The sequence below is a fragment of the Salmo salar genome, chromosome 11 (assembly GCF_965601325.2).
Source record: "Salmo salar chromosome 11, fSalSal1, whole genome shotgun sequence".
Taxonomy (NCBI): Eukaryota; Metazoa; Chordata; class Actinopteri; order Salmoniformes; family Salmonidae; genus Salmo; species Salmo salar.
Genome location: NC_138301.1, coordinates 35,392,649 through 35,415,748, shown reverse-complemented (window position 1 = coordinate 35,415,748; position 23,100 = coordinate 35,392,649). Strand labels below are relative to the sequence as shown.

Here is a 23,100-nt window from a genome sequence, read left to right as displayed (position 1 = left end):
CTAGGTACAAATCTAGTATCAGTTTTAAAACTGACCCCAGATCAGCTAGAAGCAAAACTCACTTCAGTGAATCGAAAAACGAACAACGCAGGGATGTTAGATCTGTTGACTACAAACTCAATAAACATTTAAAAACACATGTCTGCATTCTCATGTGGATTCATCAACATACAGAATAAAGTGTGTGTGTGTTACTCACAGTTGACCTTGTTGACGTTGCCCTGGATCTCAGCCTGTGTGAGGAGCTCTTCATAGACATCTCTCTCTGCGTCGGAGTTCTCCCCCAGCTACAGTAGGAGGGACAGCGCAACATCAGGGTAGTGTTCAATAGGCATGAAACGGAACAAAACACTCCGAAACCGGGAGGTACCATCTGAACTTGCTCAATAAGTTGCACACATTTTAGTTCTGTTGCACATAGAAGCATGGATTTGTGACTTCAACATTGTACATTTAAACCAATGATCCTGAAGCCTGCTCAAGGAGAAACAATGTATTGCAGGTTTTTGTCCTAGCTCAGCAGTGAAACAGCTGATTCAGCTAATCAGGGTGTTGACCATCAGATGAGTATTTAAAAATCAGGTGTGCTGGCACTTAGCTGAGGCCAAAACACTACTGTAGTCCAGCTCGCCAGGATAAATATTGAGGGTCACCACTTTACAGGAACTTTACAGCTGGAGAAAGCCAAATACACTTTTCAAAGAAAACACTACTACTACAACAGCCAATATTGGGGTGGATTCCAATTCAAATCAGTCAAGTCAGAAAGTGGATTCCAATTCAATTAATTCAGACAGTCAATTGAATTAGTGAAAACAATTGGAATTTGACTTTTGGTTTACTTTCTGAGTTGAAATTGACTCCCCAACCCTGCCACTCATTCTCTATCCCAGTATTTACAGCAAGCTCTCATACCCGTTTGCGTGAGTTGGCCACCTTCTCAGCCTTGGCACTGTGCAGCATGTCCTGGTAGTGCTGGGCAGAGCTGGTGTTCATCTGAAGCAGCATGGCGTTGGGGTTCTGCATGGCAGCCATTGTGCCCTCGGGGACCCCCTGGTCTATGGCCTCATTGATGGCTATCACTGCTGCATGCACTGGAGGAGAGGAGTTCATTACCAGAAATGTGTGTAATATTTTCATAAATGGATTTAAAAAGGAAAGAGAAGTTACGTAATATTAAACCATCATTTTCAATGTTATAAAAAAAGTGTTGAAATCAACCAAGGTCTTAGTCCTGCCACTCAACCAAACAGGCAGTTAGACCCACCCCTCTGATATCTGATAGGTGCTTACATGCAGCCTCATCCACTGACAGCTCATTGGCCAGGATGCCACCAATCTTGCTGAAGGCGGGCATCTGGATTCCGTACTTCTCCAGTTCACTCTTCATGTTGTTAATCTCCTCCTCTGAGTGGTGGAAAGGAGGGAAAGAGTGAGGTATAAAGGAGGGGAGGGAGAGGAAGAAAGAGTTGGTTAGGCATTAGGTCTATCAACAGTTGTTTGGTGGGAGTACTGAAAGAGCAGGGGTTGTTCTGTAAACATAATCATGGTACAAAAGGGGAGTGTATTTCTTGCACTTGGAGGGAAATGGTATCAGGCACTGGGGAGTGGGTGTTCCCTGAGCTGTAGGTGTCTCTGCATAGCTTGGCTAAGACTGAGGCTAGCGAGCGAGAATATGGATAAAGCTAGCGAGCGAGAGAAGCTAGAGTCTGGAGAGAGAGGGGGTAGAGTCTGGAGAGAGAGAAGCTAGAGTCTGGAGAGAGAGGGGGTAGAGTCTGGAGAGAGAGGAGCTAGAGTCTGGAGAGAGAGGGGGTAGAGTCTGGAGAGAGAGGGGCTAGAGTCTGGAGAGAGAGGGGGTAGAGTCTGGAGAGAGAGGAGCTAGAGTCTGGAGAGAGAGGGGCTAGAGTCTGGAGAGAGAGGGGCTAGAGTCTGGAGAGAGAGGAGCTAGAGTCTGGAGAGAGAGGAGCTAGAGTCTGGAGAGAGAGGAGCTAGAGTCTGGAGAGAGAGGAGCTAGAGTCTGGAGAGAGAGGAGCTAGAGTCTGGAGAGAGAGGAGCTAGAGTCTGGAGAGAGAGGAGCTAGAGTCTGGAGAGAGAGGAGCTAGAGTCTGGAGAGAGAGGAGCTAGAGTCTGGAGAGAGAGGAGCTAGAGTCTGGAGAGAGAGGAGCTAGAGTCTGGAGAGAGAGGAGCTAGAGTCTGGAGAGAGAGGAGCTAGAGTCTGGAGAGAGAGGAGCTAGAGTCTGGAGAGAGAGGAGCTAGAGTCTGGAGAGAGAAGGTAATGGCCAAGGTAGAGACAACCAACTCTGGTCCTGGAATACTAGATAGTGTGTAGGTTACCGTTCCAGCTCTGCGCCCAAATGCATGATTCAACGTCCTATCTGATTAGGTCATTAGCATCACATTAGAATCTGATTTTTTAGTGCTGGGTTGGAACCACACACTGCACACACTGGACCACGCTGGCTAGAGTACAGTACCCTTCAAACTGTAGATTATAGACAGACTGGAGAGATTCAACTAATTATCTCTTGATGAGTATGCGAATCGTAGAATCAGACTTTTTAGTGCTAGGTTGGAACCAAACGCTGTACATAATGGACATAGTACCCTTCATACTGTAAATAGTAGGCTAACTGTAGAGGCTAAACACAGACAGGAGAGGGTGATTGTTCCTGGTTTGAGAGTAATACACATACCCCCTGGTCAGGCGCTTGGCAGACAGTAGAACAGAGCAGCAACAGGAAACACTAATGACTTTCACATTGTTGCTAGCTGCCTGGTAAAACCCCTTCACTGTGGAACTAACTCAGGACTGGAGCCAACACTATGCCTGCTTGTCACTTAGACACTTTATCTAAAGTCTCTAAGAGTACGGTACATGTATCCATGTTTAGTATGTGTATGGGATCCCTGCGGGAGTTGAACCCACAACCTTGGCTAGCAACTGAACCACAGAGGACCACATATCATGTTTAACATCATATGTTAGTCGTGTTAACTGTTTGACTTTAAAACAAAAAAATGAACAATGACAAACTGAATGAGTTGACTGAAACAAAATTGAAAACTGTGTGGTATTGGGACACACTCACCTGTGAAGTCCACCTTGCCATACAGGTCCTGGATCTGAGGGGCTAGACCCAGCTTGAACAGGTACAAACTGTGTGGGGGGGAAAGAGAAAGAGATAAACATGTTGTTGGAGCTGTGTTCTGGCATGTGTGTGGCCCCAGGGGAGGGGGCCAGAAGGCATTGTAGTCAACAGCCATTCATCTAGCGTGGACTGGAGCTGGGGGTTACACACACACACCTCCTACCCCCCTCTGCCACCCTGTCACCCAGTCCTGTAGTGTTGACTTCCTGACTCTAAAGGCCAAGGACCCTTCCCAAATGGCACCCTGTTCCCTATATTGTGCACTACAAAGGAAATATGGTGCAATCTGGGACATGGGTCAGTAGATGTACAACCTCTGGACTGAACAGGATCAGCATCCATTTTACATGCAGCTGGAATGTTCTATTAACACAGACTGTATATGTCCCAAATGGCACCCTATTCCCTATTTAGTACACTACTTCTGAGAGTAAACATGCACAAATCCAGTCTACATTTTCAACTTCACATACCGGCAGTATTGAGTACGACAGAGCAAAGCAGAATATGTTGAACATTTTCACTGAGATAACAAAATATTACGATAGACAATTGGTCTTTTGTGACTTTTCTGTGAGAGTTCAGGTAGCACTGAGGCAGATCAGGGTTTAATATCATTTTAAAACCTCTTAAGGATCTACGGGCTCGGTGTCCCTATACCGGGACGGTTGTTGCTAAAGTGCACTAATATGACTAGAATGACGTTGTTAGCAACAGCAACATTTCCAGGACATAGATGTGTCTTATACGGACAGAAAGCTTAAATTCGTGTTAATCTAACTTACAGAAGCTATTATAGTGAAAAAAATAGCATGATATGGTTTGAGAGTGCACAACAACAAAAACCTTATCACTTAAACTGGTTTGATACATTCACCAAGAAAGGGAAATAACATGTACTCAGTAATCTTGCTCTGATTTGTCATCATGAGGGTCCCAGAGATAAAATGGAACATAGTTTTGTTTGATAAAATACATTTTGATATTCAGATGTAGGAACTGGGTTCTACAGTATGAACCACTGCTATCTCGGGCCCCACACCCACCCCGCACAGCCATCTAGATGTGTGAAGGTCACTGTTTTTTTCTGTAGGGAAGTTAATTATCCATCATGCATGACATTCCTGGGAGTGTGTAAACTTAAATGTTGTATTACCATATAATTTTTGTATGTTCTCTATAGTAATGTACTTGAAAAAAGCATCAATTGACCAAGTCGGCACATTTGGGCAGACTTGATTGAAAATATTGTGCAGTATTGCAATGCTTCACTGGATCAGTCTGAAACTTCGCATACACACTGCTGCCATCTGGAGGCCAAAATCTAAATTGCACGTAAACTCCTATATGATATTATGGCCTTTCAAGAGAAAGTTTGTATTATCTTTTACCAGATCTAATGTATTATATTCGCCTACATTAATTTCACATTTCCACAAACGTAAGTGTTTCCTTTCAAATGGTACTGCCAGTTAGATTTGGGTATGTCATTTTAAGATTTGGGTATGTCATTTTAGGCGAAAAATGGGGGGGGGGGGGGGGAAGGGTCCGATCCTTATTAATAGGAATATAATTTTAATAGGAATATAATTTTAATAGGAATATAATTTTAATAGGAAAATGATTAATCAATAACCAATTAAGCAAACAGACCAGAGAGAAAAACCAGATGTCTGATTTGTGATAAATGGTTTTCCTAGAGTATTCAGAAAATCTATACAAATATCAATTCATCGTGTGTGTGTGTGTGTGTGTACCTGAGAGCATGTATGCAGTAGATGCAGCGCGGCATGTTCTTCCTATCGTAGATGTCTGTAGTCTCTGGATAGAAGATCTGAGGACAGACGGACATCTTCATTAGGCACGAAACATGCTAAAACGCTAGGAAATTAATTACATATTACCTGGACTTGTCCAATAAGAATGTGAATGTTTCAAAACATGATCTTCCATTTGTTCCTATTGAACGTGACCCAGGGCTGAGGGTTCAGTAGTCTGGGAGTGGGATCCAGGCAAGCCCCGGCTTGTTACACAGGAGTGGTACGGGGGAAATACGCTTCCCTGGTATTAAGAATACAGTGACTGAGATATATATATATATATATATATATGTGTGTGTGTGTGTGTAAGCCCATCACTCACCTTTGGCAGGCCCTTCTCTGTCATGGCGTTGAGCCACTGGATGACGTTGTCTGTATGTCTAAAATGAAGCCCAGTGGCCTGCAGGAATGAAACACAAAACATAGCGAGTTACAATGTGACACACACCTACACACATAAACAAACAAGCAATTACAGTAACACACACATCATTCATTCCTTCCCCATTGAGTAAATCAAGCCTGACTCAGTGAGTCACAGTAACCTGGGGTCTTATTCAACTAAAACATTTCCAAGGTAAGGAGATGGGGGATTTCTTGCAGTGTAATAACAATGTGTGTTTTTGGTTATTTAACTTAAGTCAACCTGTTTTGATAGAATAGGACCATAGATGCATGTCTGTTCCTCGTGGCGTTGATAGGTGCTCCGGGGTGAAGTTTTCCCTAGATACAGATCTAGGATCAGCGTCACCTCCCCCAATCATAACCTTGACTATTATTGGTGAAAAATGCTAAACTGACCCCAGATCAGTGTCTCGGTGCAACTTGCCCCTACACCTTGATGGATAGTCCGGTGTGAGTTAGGCGGGTTGGGCAAAAGGGAGTTTGTCTCCTCTGGTAACTGACTGAATAGAAGAACATCTTTGTCCCTTTGACCTGCACTTATCTGGAGCGTGTGTGCGCGCGTGCTTCTGGTTGCGTGTGCGTTAGTCTGCAGTGCATTTCCTCGGTCCTCACCTTGTAGCGGGTCTGCTCGCGGTCATAGATTTTCTTGATGGAAACGGTTTGTGGGGCGAAGAAGTTCCCGAGTTTGGCCAGGTACACCCCGTTCCTAAGCCCCTCCTCCAGCTCTGTGGTGGGCGGGAGCTCCTCATCCAGACACGCCTCCATCCACCTGGAGGACACAACGAGGTTTTATTTAACCTTTATTTATCCAGGTTAGTCTCATTGAGAAAAAAACGTTTTCAAGAAAGACCTGGTCCATCCAGGATGGCAGCAGAAGGGAACACTGTTTGAGACAAATAGACTAACAACTTAGACATATATTTTTAACGTAAACACACATTCATTAGAATTCTAGAACCATACAAGCGTCACAGATAGATTTTTATCATAAGTAGCACCAGGTAAAGTCCTAATGACTATGTGTCTCAGTAACATGTGAGTCAACCAAACCTTTAAACTCCAAGGAAACAAGATCCCGGGGTTTCAAGCTGGTCTGGAGATGATTCCAAGACGACAGAGCTGAGTAGCTAAAACCCTTTTTCCCCCATGATCCATTCTGATTTTAGTAACAGTTAAAATTAAGGAGGAGTGAGACCGTAACTGGAATTTATTTTCTGACCTTGTCAAAGAACAGAGATTGGCAGTTTTCCCAAAAATGGCCTCTTATAGATGGCTTAAACATAGTATAGTATAGCATATGTAGAGTCAACGAAGAGCAGCCAACATCATCACTATAGAGATCCCAGCGGTGTGAAGAGCAGCCAACATCATCACTATAGAGATCCCAGCGGTGTGAAGAGCAGCCAACATCATCACTATAGAGATCCCAGCGGTGTGAAGGGCAGCCAACATCATCACTATAGAGATCCCAGCGGTGTGAAGAGCAGCCAACATCATCACTATAGAGATCCCAGCGGTGTGAAGAGCAGCCAACATCATCACTATAGAGATCCCAGCGGTGTGAAGAGCAGCCAACATCATCACTATAGAGATCCCAGCGGTGTGAAGAGCAGCCAACATCACTATAGAGATCCCAGCGGTGTGAAGGGCAGCCAACATCATCACTATAGAGATCCCAGCGGTGTGAAGAGCAGCCAACATCATCACTATAGAGATCCCAGCGGTGTGAAGGGCAGCCAACATCATCACTATAGAGATCCCAGCGGTGTGAAGAGCAGCCAACATCACTATAGAGATCCCAGCGGTGTGAAGGGCAGCCAACATCATCACTATAGAGATCCCAGCGGTGTGAAGAGCAGCCAACATCATCACTATAGAGATCCCAGCGGTGTGAAGGGCAGCCAACATCATCACTATAGAGATCCCAGCGGTGTGAAGAGCAGCCAACATCACTATAGAGATCAGTGGTGAGTCAAATGGTTTTGGTTGGTAATAAACCTCAGAGCTGCATGATACACAGAATCTAGTGCCTTCAGAAACACACCAACAGTACTCAAACACACAGTACACAGAAAATTAAGGATTCTAGTTTTACTACCATATTTTCATTATGCTCCTACATTTTTGTGTGCGCCTACATTTATCAACTTAGGAGCACACATGCGCCTTGTAAAAAAGGTCAGCTTAAAGCCCTGACACATGCAGTACACACACACACACTAAACCCAGTGACATTCAACTCCTCTCCCCTCCAGAGTTTGTAAATCTCTGAGAGGACGACTATTCTTCTCTCCTGTTGCCTCTAGTTACCAGTGTAGCATTTCATTTCCTAGGAGCTGAAAGTATCCACTCTGTTACTGTTAGACAACTGTGTTTAGTACACTAGATTTTAACCTATACACGGTATATCATCAAATCATGTGTTCATATCACCATAGATAAGATGCCACTTAGCAGTCGATTTCATCCAAAGTTAGTGATTGCATAAATGTGTATTAATATGTGTACTAATACTAATATGTATCCCTGCAGGAATTGAACCCATGACATTGCTAGTGCCAGGCTCATACCAACAGAACCTCAGTTACAGCAGCAAGAAAAAGTATGTGAACCCTTTGGAAGTACCTGGATTTCTGCATAAATTGGTCATACAATTTGATCTGATCTGCATCTAAGTCACAGTCTGCTTAAACTAATAACACGTTTTCATGTCTTTATTAAACACACCGTGTAAACATTCACAGTGTAGGGTGGAAAAAGTATGTGAACCCTTGGATTTAATAACTGGTTGACCCTCCTTTTGGCAGTAATAACCTCAACCAAACGTTTTCTGTAGATCAGACCGTTGTGCAGGTCTGGAGGAATTTTGGACCATTCCTCTTTACAAAAACGGTTTCAGTTCAGCAATATTCTTGGGATGTCTGGTGTGAACCGCTCGAGGTCATGACACAGCATTTAAAAAATTGGGTTGAGGTCAGGACTCTGACTGGGCCACTCCAGAAGGCATATTTTCTTCTGTTGAAGCCATTCTGTTGTTGATTTACTTCTGCCTTTTGGGTCGTTGTCCTGTTGCATCACCCAACTTCTGTTGAGCTTCAATTGGCGGACAGATAGCCTTACATTCTCCTGCAAAATGTCTTGATAAACTTGGGAATTAATTTTTACGATGATAGCAAGCTTTCCAGGCCCTGAGGCAGCAAAGCAGCCCCAAACCATGATGCTTCCTCCACCATACTTTACATTTGGGAAGGGATTTTGATGTTGGTGTGCTCTGCCTTTTTTTCTCCACACATAGTGTTGTGTGTTCCTTCCAAACAACTGTAGTTTAATCTGTCCACAGAATATTTTGCCAGTAGCGCTGTGGAACATCCAGGTGCACTTTTTCAAACTTCAGACATGCAGCAATGTTTTTTTGGGACAGCAGTGGCTTCTTCTGTGGTGTCCTCCCATGAACACCCTTCTTGTTTAGTGTTTTACGTATCGTAGACTCGTCAGAGATGTTAGCATGTTCCAGAGATTTCTGTAAGTCTTTGGCTGACACTAGGATTCTTCTAAACCTCATTGAGCATTCTGCACGGTGCTCTTGCAGTTATCTTTGCAGGACGACCACTCTTAGGGAGAGTAGCAACAGTGTTGAACTTTCTCCATTTCTAGACAATTTGTCTTATCGTGGACTGATGAACATCAAGGCTTTCAGAGATACTTTTGTAACCCTTTCCAGCTTTATACAAGTCAGCAATTCTTAATCTTATGTCTTCTGAGATCTCTTTTGTTCGAGGCATGGTTCACATCAGGCAATGCTCCTTGTGAATATCAAACTCAAATTTTGTGAGTTTTTTTTATAGGGCAGGGCAGCTCTAACCAACATCTCCAATCTCATCTCATTGATTGAGGACTCCAGGTTAGCTGACTCCTGACTCCAATTAGCTTTTGGAAAAGTCATTAGCCCAGGGGTTCATATACTTTTTCCAACCTACCCTTTTAATGTTTAAATGATGTATTCAATAGACAAGAAAAATATAATAATTTGTGTGTTAGTTTAAGCACACTGTCTATTGTTGTGACTTGGATGAAGAGCAGATAAAATTTGATGACCAATTTATGCAGAAATCCAGGTAATTCCAAAGGGTTCACTTACTTTTGCTTCCCACTGTAGATGTCAACTAGAGGAGCAGATTACATCCAGTCCAGTACGAAGTACAACAGAGATTACTCTCACCTCTAACAAACCACACCTAAACATTCTCAGCATTCCTCTTGGCATGTAAATCCCCTGAGGTCAGACCTGAAGACAGATTTTTACAGTGTGTTTGTGTAGTGCTAAGCCACTGAGGAACCATACTGCAGTTCTGGGTACAGAAGAGATGAGAGAAAGCCACTTTATAACTATAGACTATCAACAGCGTGTACGTGACGGTGCTCGGCCCCCGTTACTTCGTGTACGTGACGGTGCTCGGCCCCCCGTTACAGCGTGTATGATCGTGCTAGTCCACTGAAGAACCAGAGGGACTGGATACCAACTGCCTCCCAGTAACCCTCCCAGTAACCCAGTAGTTCCATGCCTCCCAGTAACCCTCCCAGTAACCCAGTAGTTCCATGCCTCCCAGTAACCCTCCCAGTAACCCAGTAGTTCCATGCCTCCCAGTAACCCTCCCAGTAACCCAGTAGTTCCATGCCTCCCAGTAGACAACCTTCCCAATAAGTCACCATTCTAGTAACGTCCCAGTACCCATAGCAGTGTGTGTTCTCTGCTGTGAAAGCCCAGAGTCTATCCTTGGGTATAAGCCATTTCACAGTTCCAGGACAAAGTGAGTATGTCAAAAATCAGCTTTGAAGGAAGGAAAACACTTTCTTTCTGTACTTCCCTTTTCAAAAAGGGGACCCTCGTGTTCTCCCAGAAGTTTGGTTGGTACGTAAAACGGGTGAATTCAGATAAGCAAAAAGGTGTGATGGTCAAAGAGATGTAGTATGAAGCTCCCTTACTGAACTCTTCTGTTCTGGTCTGTATTGTTTTCACTGCAGCAGGGATACAGTACACAAACACTTCAGCTTACAGCCTTGTTCAGTGTGGAGGATCCCTTTACTAAAGAAAAGCTACACTCCCACTTTGGCACACAGCTACAAAAAGGGTTAACTACATCCTGTATTAGGCGCGCGCACACACACACACACACACACACTATTTGCAGTACACAGGCCAACAAACCCAAACCCTCCAGCTGAAACAACTCCTCCCTGCCAGTAAGTCATGACTCTGGGTCTCGCGACACGGGCCCCCTATTCAGCTCAGTGTGGCCAGGCCACAGGTAACGGGTCTCCTGACACGGGCCCCCCATTCAGCTCAGTGTGGCCAGGCCACAGGTAACGGGTCTCCCGACACGGGCCCCCCTATTCAGCTCAGTGTGGCCAGGCCACAGGTAACGGGGCTGTGGTGGGCAGAGAGGAACAACTCCTCCTTTCACTGCTCCACAGTAAAGGCTTCATAAAGGTGCCATACTAATGGGTATTTTATCAGAGACACACAGGGGCCAGCCCAGAGCACAAACACACCCTCCACACCACACACACGAATGGGACTGCAGAATGTCAATGACAATTGAATTCCGCACGCAGGAGAGATGCCAGAAGAAATGTCAAAGTTGTGAACATGACACACACAAGCAATTTTCTGGAGATAAAATGACAACCTGAAATATGACAGTGTTGTCAGGAATGCAGAGAGATAACATTGGAGGCTAGCCTATTATTAGATCCATACTAGAACTATTTTATCTAGCATGTCTTCTCTCGGTCTTCAACAGGGTACTACTGCAACAGTGGAGGCTGGTGTCATTTTAAAATCAGACTTTAAATCAGACTGGAATGGCTGGAATGGATTCAATGGAACGGTATTAAACAAATCATTCATTCATTACAATGAAATGGTCTTTCAATGCCTTCTTCCACCAGCCTCCACTGTACCGAAAACAGTCAGTGTTTCTCCACAAGAGGCATCTGTATGTCTTCCTGAGGAGACAGTCGTCAGGTAGCAGTCTCTTCCTATTGGATTGACCCCTGACCTCTGTGCTGTGGGAAGCTTCCTGACATACGCTACCAGGAAGTGTGAGAGCAGGGGACTGGACTCTACTGGACACTATGGCACCACTAGCTGTTAGCCTAGCCAGCCCTCTTTAATACCATTTTCACACTACAATACTAAAGCTGTGCTGAGCAGAGCTGCATTGTGCTGGCCTGGCTACACAGCCAACAAAGATGCTGGAACCTTGCTGGAAGAAAGTTACTAGTACCTCCCCCTTTTGAATCAGGTGGCGGATACAGTCTGTAGCGCTAGCTGCTGTGGCTATGGAGAATCCCTAGAGCATACTCCCTCTATCCTTCCTCTCTCCCAGGATTAAGTTGCCCCTAGACACTGATCCTGGGACAGTTTAGCATTTTCCCCTCTAATGGTTAAGGTTAGGAGACTTGAAGATGATTCTAGAACTGTACCTAGGGAAAACTTCACCCCAGAGTGTTTCTCCCAGAGCAGCAGACCACAAACACACTTTCTGCCTCACAGCCTGTTTCCAAACAAGCAGGATGATAGCCACTATGATCAGAGCAGGCCGCCGGTGCCATTCCAATACTTCAAAAGTGCATCCTTTCTTCCCTTCTTGCTTTAATTAATGTCTCCCTTTGATCCGGTCAGACTGCAGGCTCAGTTCCAACACTTCGAAGATCCATCCTTCCTTCCATCTGTATGATTTGATCAGGCTGTGGACTTAGAATTATGCCACCCCTTGTCTCCTATCTTAATGAAATCACTGATCTGAATGGGTATGATTAGATAAGTGACGGGAACAGTCCCCTACTCAACTCTGTTAGATGAGGTTTTCCTTCAAAAGGCCCATTCATTGAAAATGACAACTGCTGGCCTTCCGAAACATCAAAAGGAGGCCATGGAGTTGTTAGCTATAGTAACAGGCCTTTCAGCATGAGGGGAGGTAAACACTCACTACCATACAGACATTACACACTGATGTGACCAGTTCCTTTCTGCACAATGTCAAGTCTGTGTGGGCGTGTGTGCGTGTTTGTGTGGACAGGTGTGTTTATAGAGGGCTGAGACGGGAGGAAAAGGCAAATCCATGGTGCTCCTTGTCTGGTTACAGAACAATGTTGGGGAGGTCTAGAAACATTTCTCTATTCACTCTCTCCTCTTCCTCACAGTTGTCTGTATTCTCCCTCTCCTCCCCCTCCTCCTCCCAGCTATCTGTTCTGTTTTTTGATGGGAAACGGGAGGAGAATATTATTCAATATTGTGCAAATAATTTTACAGTGAGTAACCCAATCTCTTCCACTTGGATGGCCCCACACAGTGGGCCTTTATCACCAGGACCTTGTAGTAATTACACAGTGATTCACCAGAGAGAATGTGAGAGAGAAAGCGAGATGGAGAGAGCGACCGAGATGGAACGAGAGAGAGCAAAACGAAATGGAAAGGGGGATACCTAGTCAGTTGTACAACTGAATGCATTCAACTGAAATGTGTCCTCCGCATTTAACCCAGCACTCTGAATCAGAGATGTGCGGAGGGCTGCCTTAACTTAAGGTATAGGGGGCAGTATTTTCATTTTCGGATTTAAAGCGTGTCCAGAGTAAACTGCCTAATACTCGGGCCCAGAGTCAAATATTAGCATATTATTAATAGATTTGGATAGAAAACACTCTGAAGTTTCTAAAACTGTTTGAATGATGTCTGAGTATAACATAACTCATATGGCAGGCAAAAACCTGAGAAAAATCCAACCAGGAAGTGGGAAATCTGATACTTGTAGTCTTTTCAAGTCATTGCCTATCTACCACACAGTGACTTAGGGTTCATTTTGCACTTCCTAAGGCTTCCACTAGATGTCAACAGTCTTTAGAACCTTGTTTCAGGCTTTTGCAGTGAACAGAGAGCGAACGAGAAGGCCGGGAAGTTGGTGACTCAGAAAATGACATGAGTTCAGTGGCACGCATTCACGTGATGAGGTAGGTGTGTTCCATAACATTTTTCAAGACATTGGAATCATCCGGTTGTTTTATGTTAAAAATGCCCTAAAGATTGATGCTATACAACATTTGACATGTTTCTACAAACGTAAATAACTTTTTTTTACTTTTCGGTGCGCTTCCTACATCTGCAAACAACAAGGAGGTATTTGGACATAAATTATGGACTTTAATCGAACAAAACAACATTTATTGTGGACCTGGGATTCCTGAGATTGCATTCTGATGAAGATCAAAAGGTACGTGAATATTTATAATGCTATTTATGATTTTAGATGACTCCAAAATGGCGGGTATCTGTATTGCTGGGTTGGTTTTCTGAGCGCTGTACTCAGATTATTGCAAAGTGTGCTTTCCCCGTGAAGCTTTTTTGAAATCTATCACAGCGGTTGCATTAAGGAGATGTTTATCTATAATTCTTTGAATAACAGTTTAATATTTTATCAACGTTTATGATGAGTATTTTTGTTTGTTGTGCTCATTCACCGGAAGTTTGAGGCAAAATATTTTCTGAACATCACGCCAATGTAAAATGGGTTTTTTGTATATAAATATGAACTTTATCGAACAAAACATACATGTATTGTGTAACATTGAGTCCTAGGAGTGTCATCTGATGAAGATCGTCAAAGGTTAGTGCTTAATTTTAGCTGTATTTCTGGTTTTTGTGACACCTCTCCTGCTTGGAAAATGGCTGTGTGGTTTTTCTTGTTGACACTCTGTCCTAACAATCTAACTTTATGCTTTCGCCATAAAGCCTTTTTGAAATCGGACAATGTGGTTGGATTAAGGAGAAGTGTATCTTTAAAATGGTGTAACATAGTTGTATGTTTGAGAAATTTGAATTATGAGATTTTGTTGTTTTGAATTTGCCGCCCTGATATTTCACTGGCTGTTGATAGTGTGTACCGCGGGTGGGACGCTAGCGTCCCACGTAGCCCATAGAAGTTAATCAACGTCCACGTCGTCGGGGCCCGGGGAAGCGAGCGAGCGCGAGGGGGAGAGAGAGCGAGCGGGGGGGGGAGGAAAAGAGGAAGCCAAATAGCCCATTACATGCCTTGCTGCAACACTGGAATCCTTCTGACCTGACTGACCTCCCCTTGTCACAAACTACCAGGATGAACTGATCCTCTTCTCATCACTGATGGGGGGGGGGGGGGTCATCTATTCATGGGTTTTCCAGCTGTTGGTTAGGACAGAGAGATGACACCTGACTGACACTCATGGAGGCTAGTGACTGGGAAACATTCAACAACACACATTAAGCCACACATTCAAACGCTTACAACTCTCTCACATACACACACACACACACTCCAGATCAGAGCAGTTCAAAGGGACAGAGCAGTTCTTCTATTCAGTCAGTGTCTCATCTGAAATCTCCCCTCCACCCAACCTGCCTGACTCACTCCAGACCACCCATCAATGCCAAGAGGAATACTACACACAGTTAGTCCTACTCACTCCAGACCACCCATCAATGCCAAGAGGAATACTACACACAGTTAGTCCTACTCACTCCAGACCACCCATCAATGCCAAGAGGAATACTACACACAGTTAGTCCTACTCACTCCAGACCACCCATCAATGCCAAGAGGAATACTACACACAGTTAGTCCTACTCACTCCAGACCACCCATCAATGCCAAGAGGAATACTACACACAGTTAGTCCTACTCACTCCAGACCACCCATCAATGCCAAGAGGAGTACTACACACAGTTGTATGTCCTACTCACTTGTTACGTGTGTCAGTGTGTGTGTCTTTTCAGAACAGGGAGGAGGCAGGACCAGGCAAAGCTTGCTGATTAAGCAAGAGGAAGAACAGACCAGTCACCACATGAAACCACAGCTCTCCATCACACACTTTGCAGCAACATCTCTACCCCCCTCTCTCCCACACCTCCCTTCCTGGTCTTATCAACACGTCTTGTTCAAGCTCTGAGGTTTACCCCTGACTGATATCTAAACTGGAAAAGTCACTTCTAGTCTTTGGTTTCATTGACGGGCTGCGGGCGGGCAGCAGCTTTTCAATAGAGCTCTACGGACGGCTGTGCTGGGCCCTCCCTCGCTCATCTCTTTTCTCCTGCCCTCTGTCCCCTTCTCCCTCTCACCATCTCGCAGTTCCTCTCTCCCTTCATATCTCTCCCTTGGATGCATATAATGTAGGGTGGACACTGTCAGAACCAGTCATCACGACAGTTAGGCTTTCACCATTGTTGCCAAGCAACCAGTGACACCCACAGGTGACCAACAGAGGCGGCTCTCCTACAAGGACAAATTTAAGGGCCAATCAAACAGGACAATATTACCAGGCCAAGTTTAAGGGCCATTCAAAAAGGACTTCGTTGCAGCTTGTAATTTATGGGCCAATCGAAAATGACTGTGGTACCTTCAAATTTGACAATAAAAATGATACTATGAGGTGACCATTGTTTAATATGTGTGGTGGCTATTTGTACAGACTGCCTTTACTGAACAATGACTAAGGATTTTATTACCTCAATTTGATTGTCAGAATAATACATCACGATGATATATCACAACAGTCACCTGGGGACATCATGGTATTTTATTAGGATCCCCATCAGCTGTTGCAAAAGCAGCAGCTACTCTTCCTGGGGTCCATACAAAACATGAAACAGCTACTCTTCCTGGGGTCCACACAAAACATGAAACAGCTACTCTTCCTGGGGTCCACACAAAACAGCTACTCTTCCTGGGGTCCACACAAAACAGCTACTCTTCCTGGGGTCCACACAAAACAGCTACTCTTCCTGGGGTCCACACAAAACAGCTACTCTTCCTGGGGTCCACACAAAACAGCTACTCTTCCTGGGGTCCACACAAAACAGCTACTCTTCCTGGGGTCCACACAAAACAGCTACTCTTCCTGGGGTCCACACAAAACAGCTACTCTTCCTGGGGTCCACACAAAACAGCTACTCTTCCTGGGGTCCAAACAAAACAGCTACTCTTCCTGGGGTCCACACAAAACATGAAACAGAACATTAATAGACAAGAACAGAACTACATCAATTAAAAAAAATGTATTAAAAAAGGACCACGTAGCCTACATATCAACACACACACAAACTATCTAGGTCAAATAGGGGAGAGGTGTTGTGCCATGAGGTGTTGCTTTATCTGGGGGTTTTAACAAACCAGGTTTGCTGTTTATTTGAGCAATATGAGATGGAACGGAGTTCCATGCAATAATGGCTCTATATAATACTATACACTTTCTTGAATTTGTTCTGGATTTGGGGACTGTGAAAAGACCCCTGGTGGCATGTCTGGTGGGGTAAGTGTGTGTGTCAGAGCTGTGTGTAAGTTGACTATGCAAACAATTTGGGATTTAACACATGTTTCTTATAAAGAGAAGAAGTGATGCAGTCAGTCTCTCAACTCTTAGCCAAGAGAGACTGGCATGCATAGTATTTATATCAGCCCTCTGATTACAATGAAGAGCAAGACGTGCCGCTCTGTTCTGGGCCAGCTGCAGCTTAACTAGGTCTTTCCTTGCAGCACTGGACAATAATCAAGATAAGATAAAACTAGAGCCTGCAGGACTTTCTTTACAACCATTGAATATATGTTTTGACCATGCTAGTTTATAATCTAAGGTAAATTACAATCTAAATTTACAATGTACTCTGGCCATGTACTCCTATAATCTCCACCTGACACAGTCAGAAGAGGACTGGCCACCCCTCAGAGCCTGGAATCCATCTAGGTTTCTTCCTAGCCACCATGCTTCTACATCGCTTGTTGTTTGGGGTTTTAGTCTGGGTTTCTGTATAGCACTTTGCGGCATCTGCTGATGCAAAAATGAGTTATAAATACATTTTATTGATCATGTCATCATGATATCACAACAATCACCTGAGGAGATATGTCATCAAAATGTTTGATTTCATCAAGGCCCTAGATGTATTCTTCTACTTGCTCTCTGTTGTCTAGAACAGCCCAGCCATTACATCATCCTCTACACAGCTGCTCTGTTGTCTAGAACAGCCCAGCCATTACATCATCCTCTACACAGCTGCTCTGTTGTCTAGAACAGCCCAGCCATTACATCATCCTCTACACAGCTGCTCTGTTGTCTAGAACAGCCCAGCCATTACATCATCCTCTACACAGCTGCTCTGTTGTCTAGAACAGCCCAGCCATTACATCATCCTCTACGCAGCTGCTCTGTTGTCTAGAACAGCCCAGCCATTACATCATCCTCTACGCAGCTGCTCTGTTGTCTAGAACAGCCCAGCCATTACATCATCCTCTACACAGCTGCTCTGTCTAGAACAGCCCAGCCATTACATCATCCTCTACACAGCTGCTCTGTTGTCTAGAACAGCCCAGCCATTACATCCTCCTCTACACAGCTGCTCTGTTGTCTAGAACAGCCCAGCCATTACATCATCCTCTACACAGCTGCTCTGTTGTCTAGAACAGCCCAGCCATTACATCATCCTCTAAGCAGCTGCTATACTCCAGTGAGCATGGAAAAGACAAACAGGAAATGACTTGAAAATGGCCTCAGTAAAGGGGAACTTGGGCTGACTGAGCAGCACTGGGTCCTGTTCATTTGGGATAGTTCTGACTTAGAATGTGGACAACTTTAAATACCTAGGTGTCTGGCTAGACTAAACTCTCCTTCCAGACTCACATTAAGCATCTCCAGTCCAAAGTTAAATCTAGAATCAGCTTTCTATTTCGCAACAAAGCATCCTTCACTCATGCTGCCAAACATACCTTCGTAAAACTGACTATCCTACCGATCCTCAACTTCTGCGATGTCATTTACAAAATAGCCTCCAACACTCTACTCAACAAATTGGATGCAGTCTATCACAGTGCCATCGTTTTGTCACCAAAGCCCCATATACTACCCACCACTGCGACCTGTGCGCTCTCGTTGGTTGGCCCTCGCTTCATACTCGTCATCAAACCCACTGGCTCCAGGTCATCTAGAAATATTTGCTAGGTAAAGCTCCGCCTTATCTCAGCTCACTGGTCACCATAGCAACACCCACAGCTGCTCTTTTGCACACCAGTATTTCTACTTGCACTTCATCTGCACATCCATCACTCCAGTGTTAATTGCTAAATTGTAATTACTTCACCACTATGGCCCATTTATTGCCTTACCTCCTTATTTCATTTGCACACACTGTATAGAGATTTTGTATTGTGTTAGTGACTGTACGTTTGTTTATTCCATGTGTAACTGATATTTTTGGTCTCACTGCTTTGCTTTATCTTGGCCAGGTCGCAGTTGTAAATGAGAACTTGTTCTCAACTGGCCTACCTGGTTAAATAAATGTGAATAAATAAATTGTAAAAAAATTGTGCTGAGCGATTAGTTCCTTTTAGGTCGGTTCGGGTAAAAAAAAAAAAAAAAATTCTACAAACATTGACGAGATGGAATTCAAATGATTGAACCAACGTTGGTGAATTCGTTGTTTAAAAACTGAAAATGTACAGTAATTTCAGTGAATCACTCAGCACTAATTAGGGAACATAGCAAAACGTTTCAAAATGTTATGCACTGAAATAAAAATGTGAAACATAACATGCTGCTTAGTGGTTAGTTGTCTGTTCATTACATGTAAACACTGGCAGATGAAACATAACATGCTGCTTAGTGGTTAGTTGTCTGTTCATTACATGTAAACACTGGCAGATGAAACATAACATGCTGCTTAGTGGTTAGTTGTCTGTTCATTACATGTAAACACTGGCAGATGAAACATAACATGCTGCTTAGTGGTTAGTTGTCTGTTCATTACATGTAAACACTGGCAGATGAAACATAACATGCTGCTTAGTGGTTAGTTGTCTGTTCATTACATGTAAACACTGGCAGATGAAACATAACATGCTGCTTAGTGGTTAGTTGTCTGTTCATTACATGTAAACACTGGCAGATGAAACATAACATGCTGCTTAGTGGTTAGCTGTCTGTTCATTACATGTAAACACTGGCAGATGAAACATGCTGCTTAGTGGTTAGCTGTCTGTTCATTACATGTAAACACTGGCAGATGAAACATGCTGCTTAGTGGTTAGCTGTCTGTTCATTACATGTAAACACTGGCAGATGAAACATAACATGCTGCTTAGTGGTTAGCTGTCTGTTCATTACATGTAAACACTGGCAGATGAAACATAACATGCTGCTTAGTGGTTAGTTGTCTGTTCATTACATGTAAACACTGGCAGATGAAACATAACATGCTGCTTAGTGGTTAGCTGTCTGTTCATTACATGTAAACACTGGCAGATGAAACATAACATGCTGCTTAGTGGTTAGTTGTCTGTTCATTACATGTAAACACTGGCAGATGAAACATAACATGCTGCTTAGTGGTTAGTTGTCTGTTCATTACATGTAAACACTGGCAGATGAAACATAACATGCTGCTTAGTGGTTAGCTGTCTGTTCATTACATGTAAACACTGGCAGATGAAACATAACATGCTGCTTAGTGGTTAGTTGTCTGTTCATTACATGTAAACACTGGCAGATGAAACATAACATGCTGCTTAGTGGTTAGTTGTCTGTTCATTACATGTAAACACTGGCAGATGAAACATAACATGCTGCTTAGTGGTTAGTTGTCTGTTCATTACATGTAAACACTGGCAGATGAAACATAACATGCTGCTTAGTGGTTAGTTGTCTGTTCATTACATGTAAACACTGGCAGATGAAACATAACATGCTGCTTAGTGGTTAGCTGTCTGTTCATTACATGTAAACACTGGCAGTTGAAAGCCAAATAGCAGTAGACAATACAATAGTATGTATTGACGTTCTTGTACATGCCTGCAAGACGGTGCATTTAACCCTCTAAAATCCATAGGGTATCAAAGACCTATGTACATTGGACTCAGCAGGAGGGCAGTACGCAACACACAGATGGGACCTAGCCCCAGCAGAGTTATGGGAAGACATGGTTGGCTGGAGCTGTGTGTGTGTGTGTGTGTGTGTGTGTGTGTGCCCTGCCCTCTAAAAAGACCAGTTTTGTGTACGAGCACCAGGCACCAACTCTTCACCACTGAGGGGAGGGCAAATACCACGAATAGCAGCGGCTTGAGAGAAATAACACAGAAATAAGGCGGTAAATAAAGGGCGGTTGTGGAGTGAGTTTACTGTAGTGAAGGGAGGAGGATTCAGACCACTACATCGTTTTCTGACATGTACTAAGGAATGATCTCTCTCTCAGTTGTACAGCTCTCTGGTTCAGCGTTGGTCTGTGCTGCTAGGTCAGGTATACACAGGGTAGATCTCCCAGTAGACTCATGTGTCATCTATCCAAACCTCTCCTTAAATGTTAAAGGGAGGTCGGCCCCTCCACAATTACTGCTGATACATGTAGAGGGTGCATGGGTGGGCTAAACACACACGCACACAAAAAGGGGAAGGCAAACTGGTCCTCATCTTACACATTCTAACAGTCACAAGTACACAACAAAAATGATGAAAGTGTTAGGCTGTCAGTTCACAGGGCCAGCTTGCAGGCTTAAGATGACAGAGGGAAGTTCTTCAATTCAGGGTTAGGAGCTGGTTTACCAAGGTTGTGTTCATTAGGGCACAACAGAAACATTTTTAAACAGAAAACTAAAATGATCGTTTCTTATTGGACAAGTCCATGTTGATCCCTCCCTGTTTCAATAGGTTTTCATCCATTTGGTGCCTAGCGAACACGACCCAATCAAAACCTGACAAGACCAGAACCTAGTGTTGTCTTCTGATTTCACCCACCTGATGTTGCATGCCCCCATACCAGGATGGGATTGGACAATCAGACACTAGTAATACTGAACACACTGAGCAGAACCAGTAGGTGGAGCCTTAAACAAGTCCCCTTTTCAATTAGCTTTGTTTTTGTTCAATGTATATTAGTCATGCTATTGTAGCATGTGTACAGTTGAACTGTAAGTATCCATTTGTCATGTCTATACAGACTAACATAACTAATGTTATTCTGGTCACAGGTTGCCTAGTGGTCAGAGCATTGGTTACCAGCGTTAGGACTGTAACCCAAAAGGTTGTTTGTTCGAATCCCCGAGCCAGCAAGGCCGTTCTGCCGTTGAACAAGGCAGTTAACCACCAACAACAGCCGCCCCCTGGGCGCCGATGACGTGGGCGTGGATTAAGGCATTCTGATTCAGAGGGGTTGGGTTAAATGAGGAAGACATTACTGTTGAACGCACTCAGCTGTACACCTGACTAATGTTAGGCATCAGCCTTATTTTCTTTATATCCAAGGGGAACCCTCTTACAGAGCGTCTTCACCACTTTACCCTAGAAGCTGACTGCTAACTACCCTCCAGATGTAGTATCAGATTGAATTGGAGGCAGAGAAAGCTCAGCCAGCCCCTCATGTAAACCAATAAATAACATGCAGGAAAGTCCATTCCCACAGAGAGAGAGAGAAAGGGAGAGAACGAGAATAAAAAGAGGACAGAAGTTGAAGAGGAAAAAACAGGTTGACATGGTTGTTGTGTCATAAAGAGAAGAACAAACAGTAGTACTGTACTCCTGAATCAAAGTCCTGAACAACTCTCCAAAAAACCTGCAGCCGTAGGCCTATTTCACACAGTGTGTCTACATCTATTGGTCAGTTGTCACTGGCCACCTAGGAAATTCCTCAAATAGTCAGTGAGAGATGAGCAATAGTCAAATATCTCCTCTGATACCATCATAATCTACAGGCAGAACTGACAGCTATAGAACTAAACACTGCAATGCATGGAAATGACTGGTACCGATAACAAAGGCCTTATTTGCATATGAGAGAGACAGAGAGAGAGAGAGAGAGAGAGAGAGAGAGACAGGAGTGAGAGCGAGACAGCGTAATTACTCACATGTCCACATACAGTGTGTGCTTATCTGTGTACCTGTGTGAGAAGCATCCCGTCATACCTCACATTCCATGAGCATAAGCTCCAAGCATTCCATGCCTCCAGGCTGAGGTGTTTACAAGCTAATAGTTCTCACCTGGTTGCCTGTCTGCCGCTCTCGTTCACCTGACACTCACTTTCTCGCTCTCTCTGGTGCCATCTCTCCCAAATGGCACCATATTCCCTACATTAGTGCACTACTTTTGACCAGAGCCCTACATAGTGCACTACTTTGACCAGCGCCAGCCTGACACTGTACAACAGGCACCTGACTATCAGGTGCTGGATGTATCAGTATATATATATAACAGAGTAAGTCCAGTCTCTGTCCTGGGAGTCAACGCGGGACTTCCTGCACTTCACAGAACATCACAATTCACTCACTTAGCAGCGTTGTATCTTCTAACCAATCGCTACAACAATCTATAGTCTTGGTTGAGGAAGGGTGACACCACCTTAATTCTCAGGCAGGGTGACGTCACCGCACAACGCTCATTCTGGTGCTAGGCTAACCAGCTAGCGATACCTCATCTGCTAAAGATACTGTAGGGACGGAACTGCATGAGAACCACAGACAACTTCAGAGGTGTTTGGAAAAACGCTGTATGTAGACTTAACATAGGGCCTATGCTAACCATGACATAAGGCTCTTCTCACCTCTTCAGCAATAACATTGTCAAGCCATGTTTAGAGAACTACTAGACAGTGGTAAAACACAGGAGAGGAGGAAGACCCAACAGACCATCGTACCACTGCCGTTTTATCTTCACAACATACAG

At 44.0% G+C, this 23,100-nt stretch overlaps 1 protein-coding gene across 1 annotated transcript in view; it reads right to left on the bottom strand.

The window, feature by feature from the left end:
- Positions 1 to 23,100, bottom strand: part of LOC100380768 (ras GTPase-activating-like protein IQGAP1) — a 59,703-nt gene that overhangs the window by 32,706 nt on the left and 3,897 nt on the right. Inside the window, exons 3-9 of the mRNA XM_014127433.3 lie at positions 5,987 to 6,143; positions 5,292 to 5,369; positions 4,907 to 4,983; positions 3,090 to 3,157; positions 1,294 to 1,407; positions 916 to 1,094; positions 200 to 287 (exon numbers count right to left, since the gene is read on the bottom strand). Of these exons, the coding sequence (XP_013982908.2) occupies positions 200 to 287; positions 916 to 1,094; positions 1,294 to 1,407; positions 3,090 to 3,157; positions 4,907 to 4,983; positions 5,292 to 5,369; positions 5,987 to 6,143 (761 nt within the window). The remainder of the gene's footprint in view (positions 1 to 199; positions 288 to 915; positions 1,095 to 1,293; positions 1,408 to 3,089; positions 3,158 to 4,906; positions 4,984 to 5,291; positions 5,370 to 5,986; positions 6,144 to 23,100) is intronic.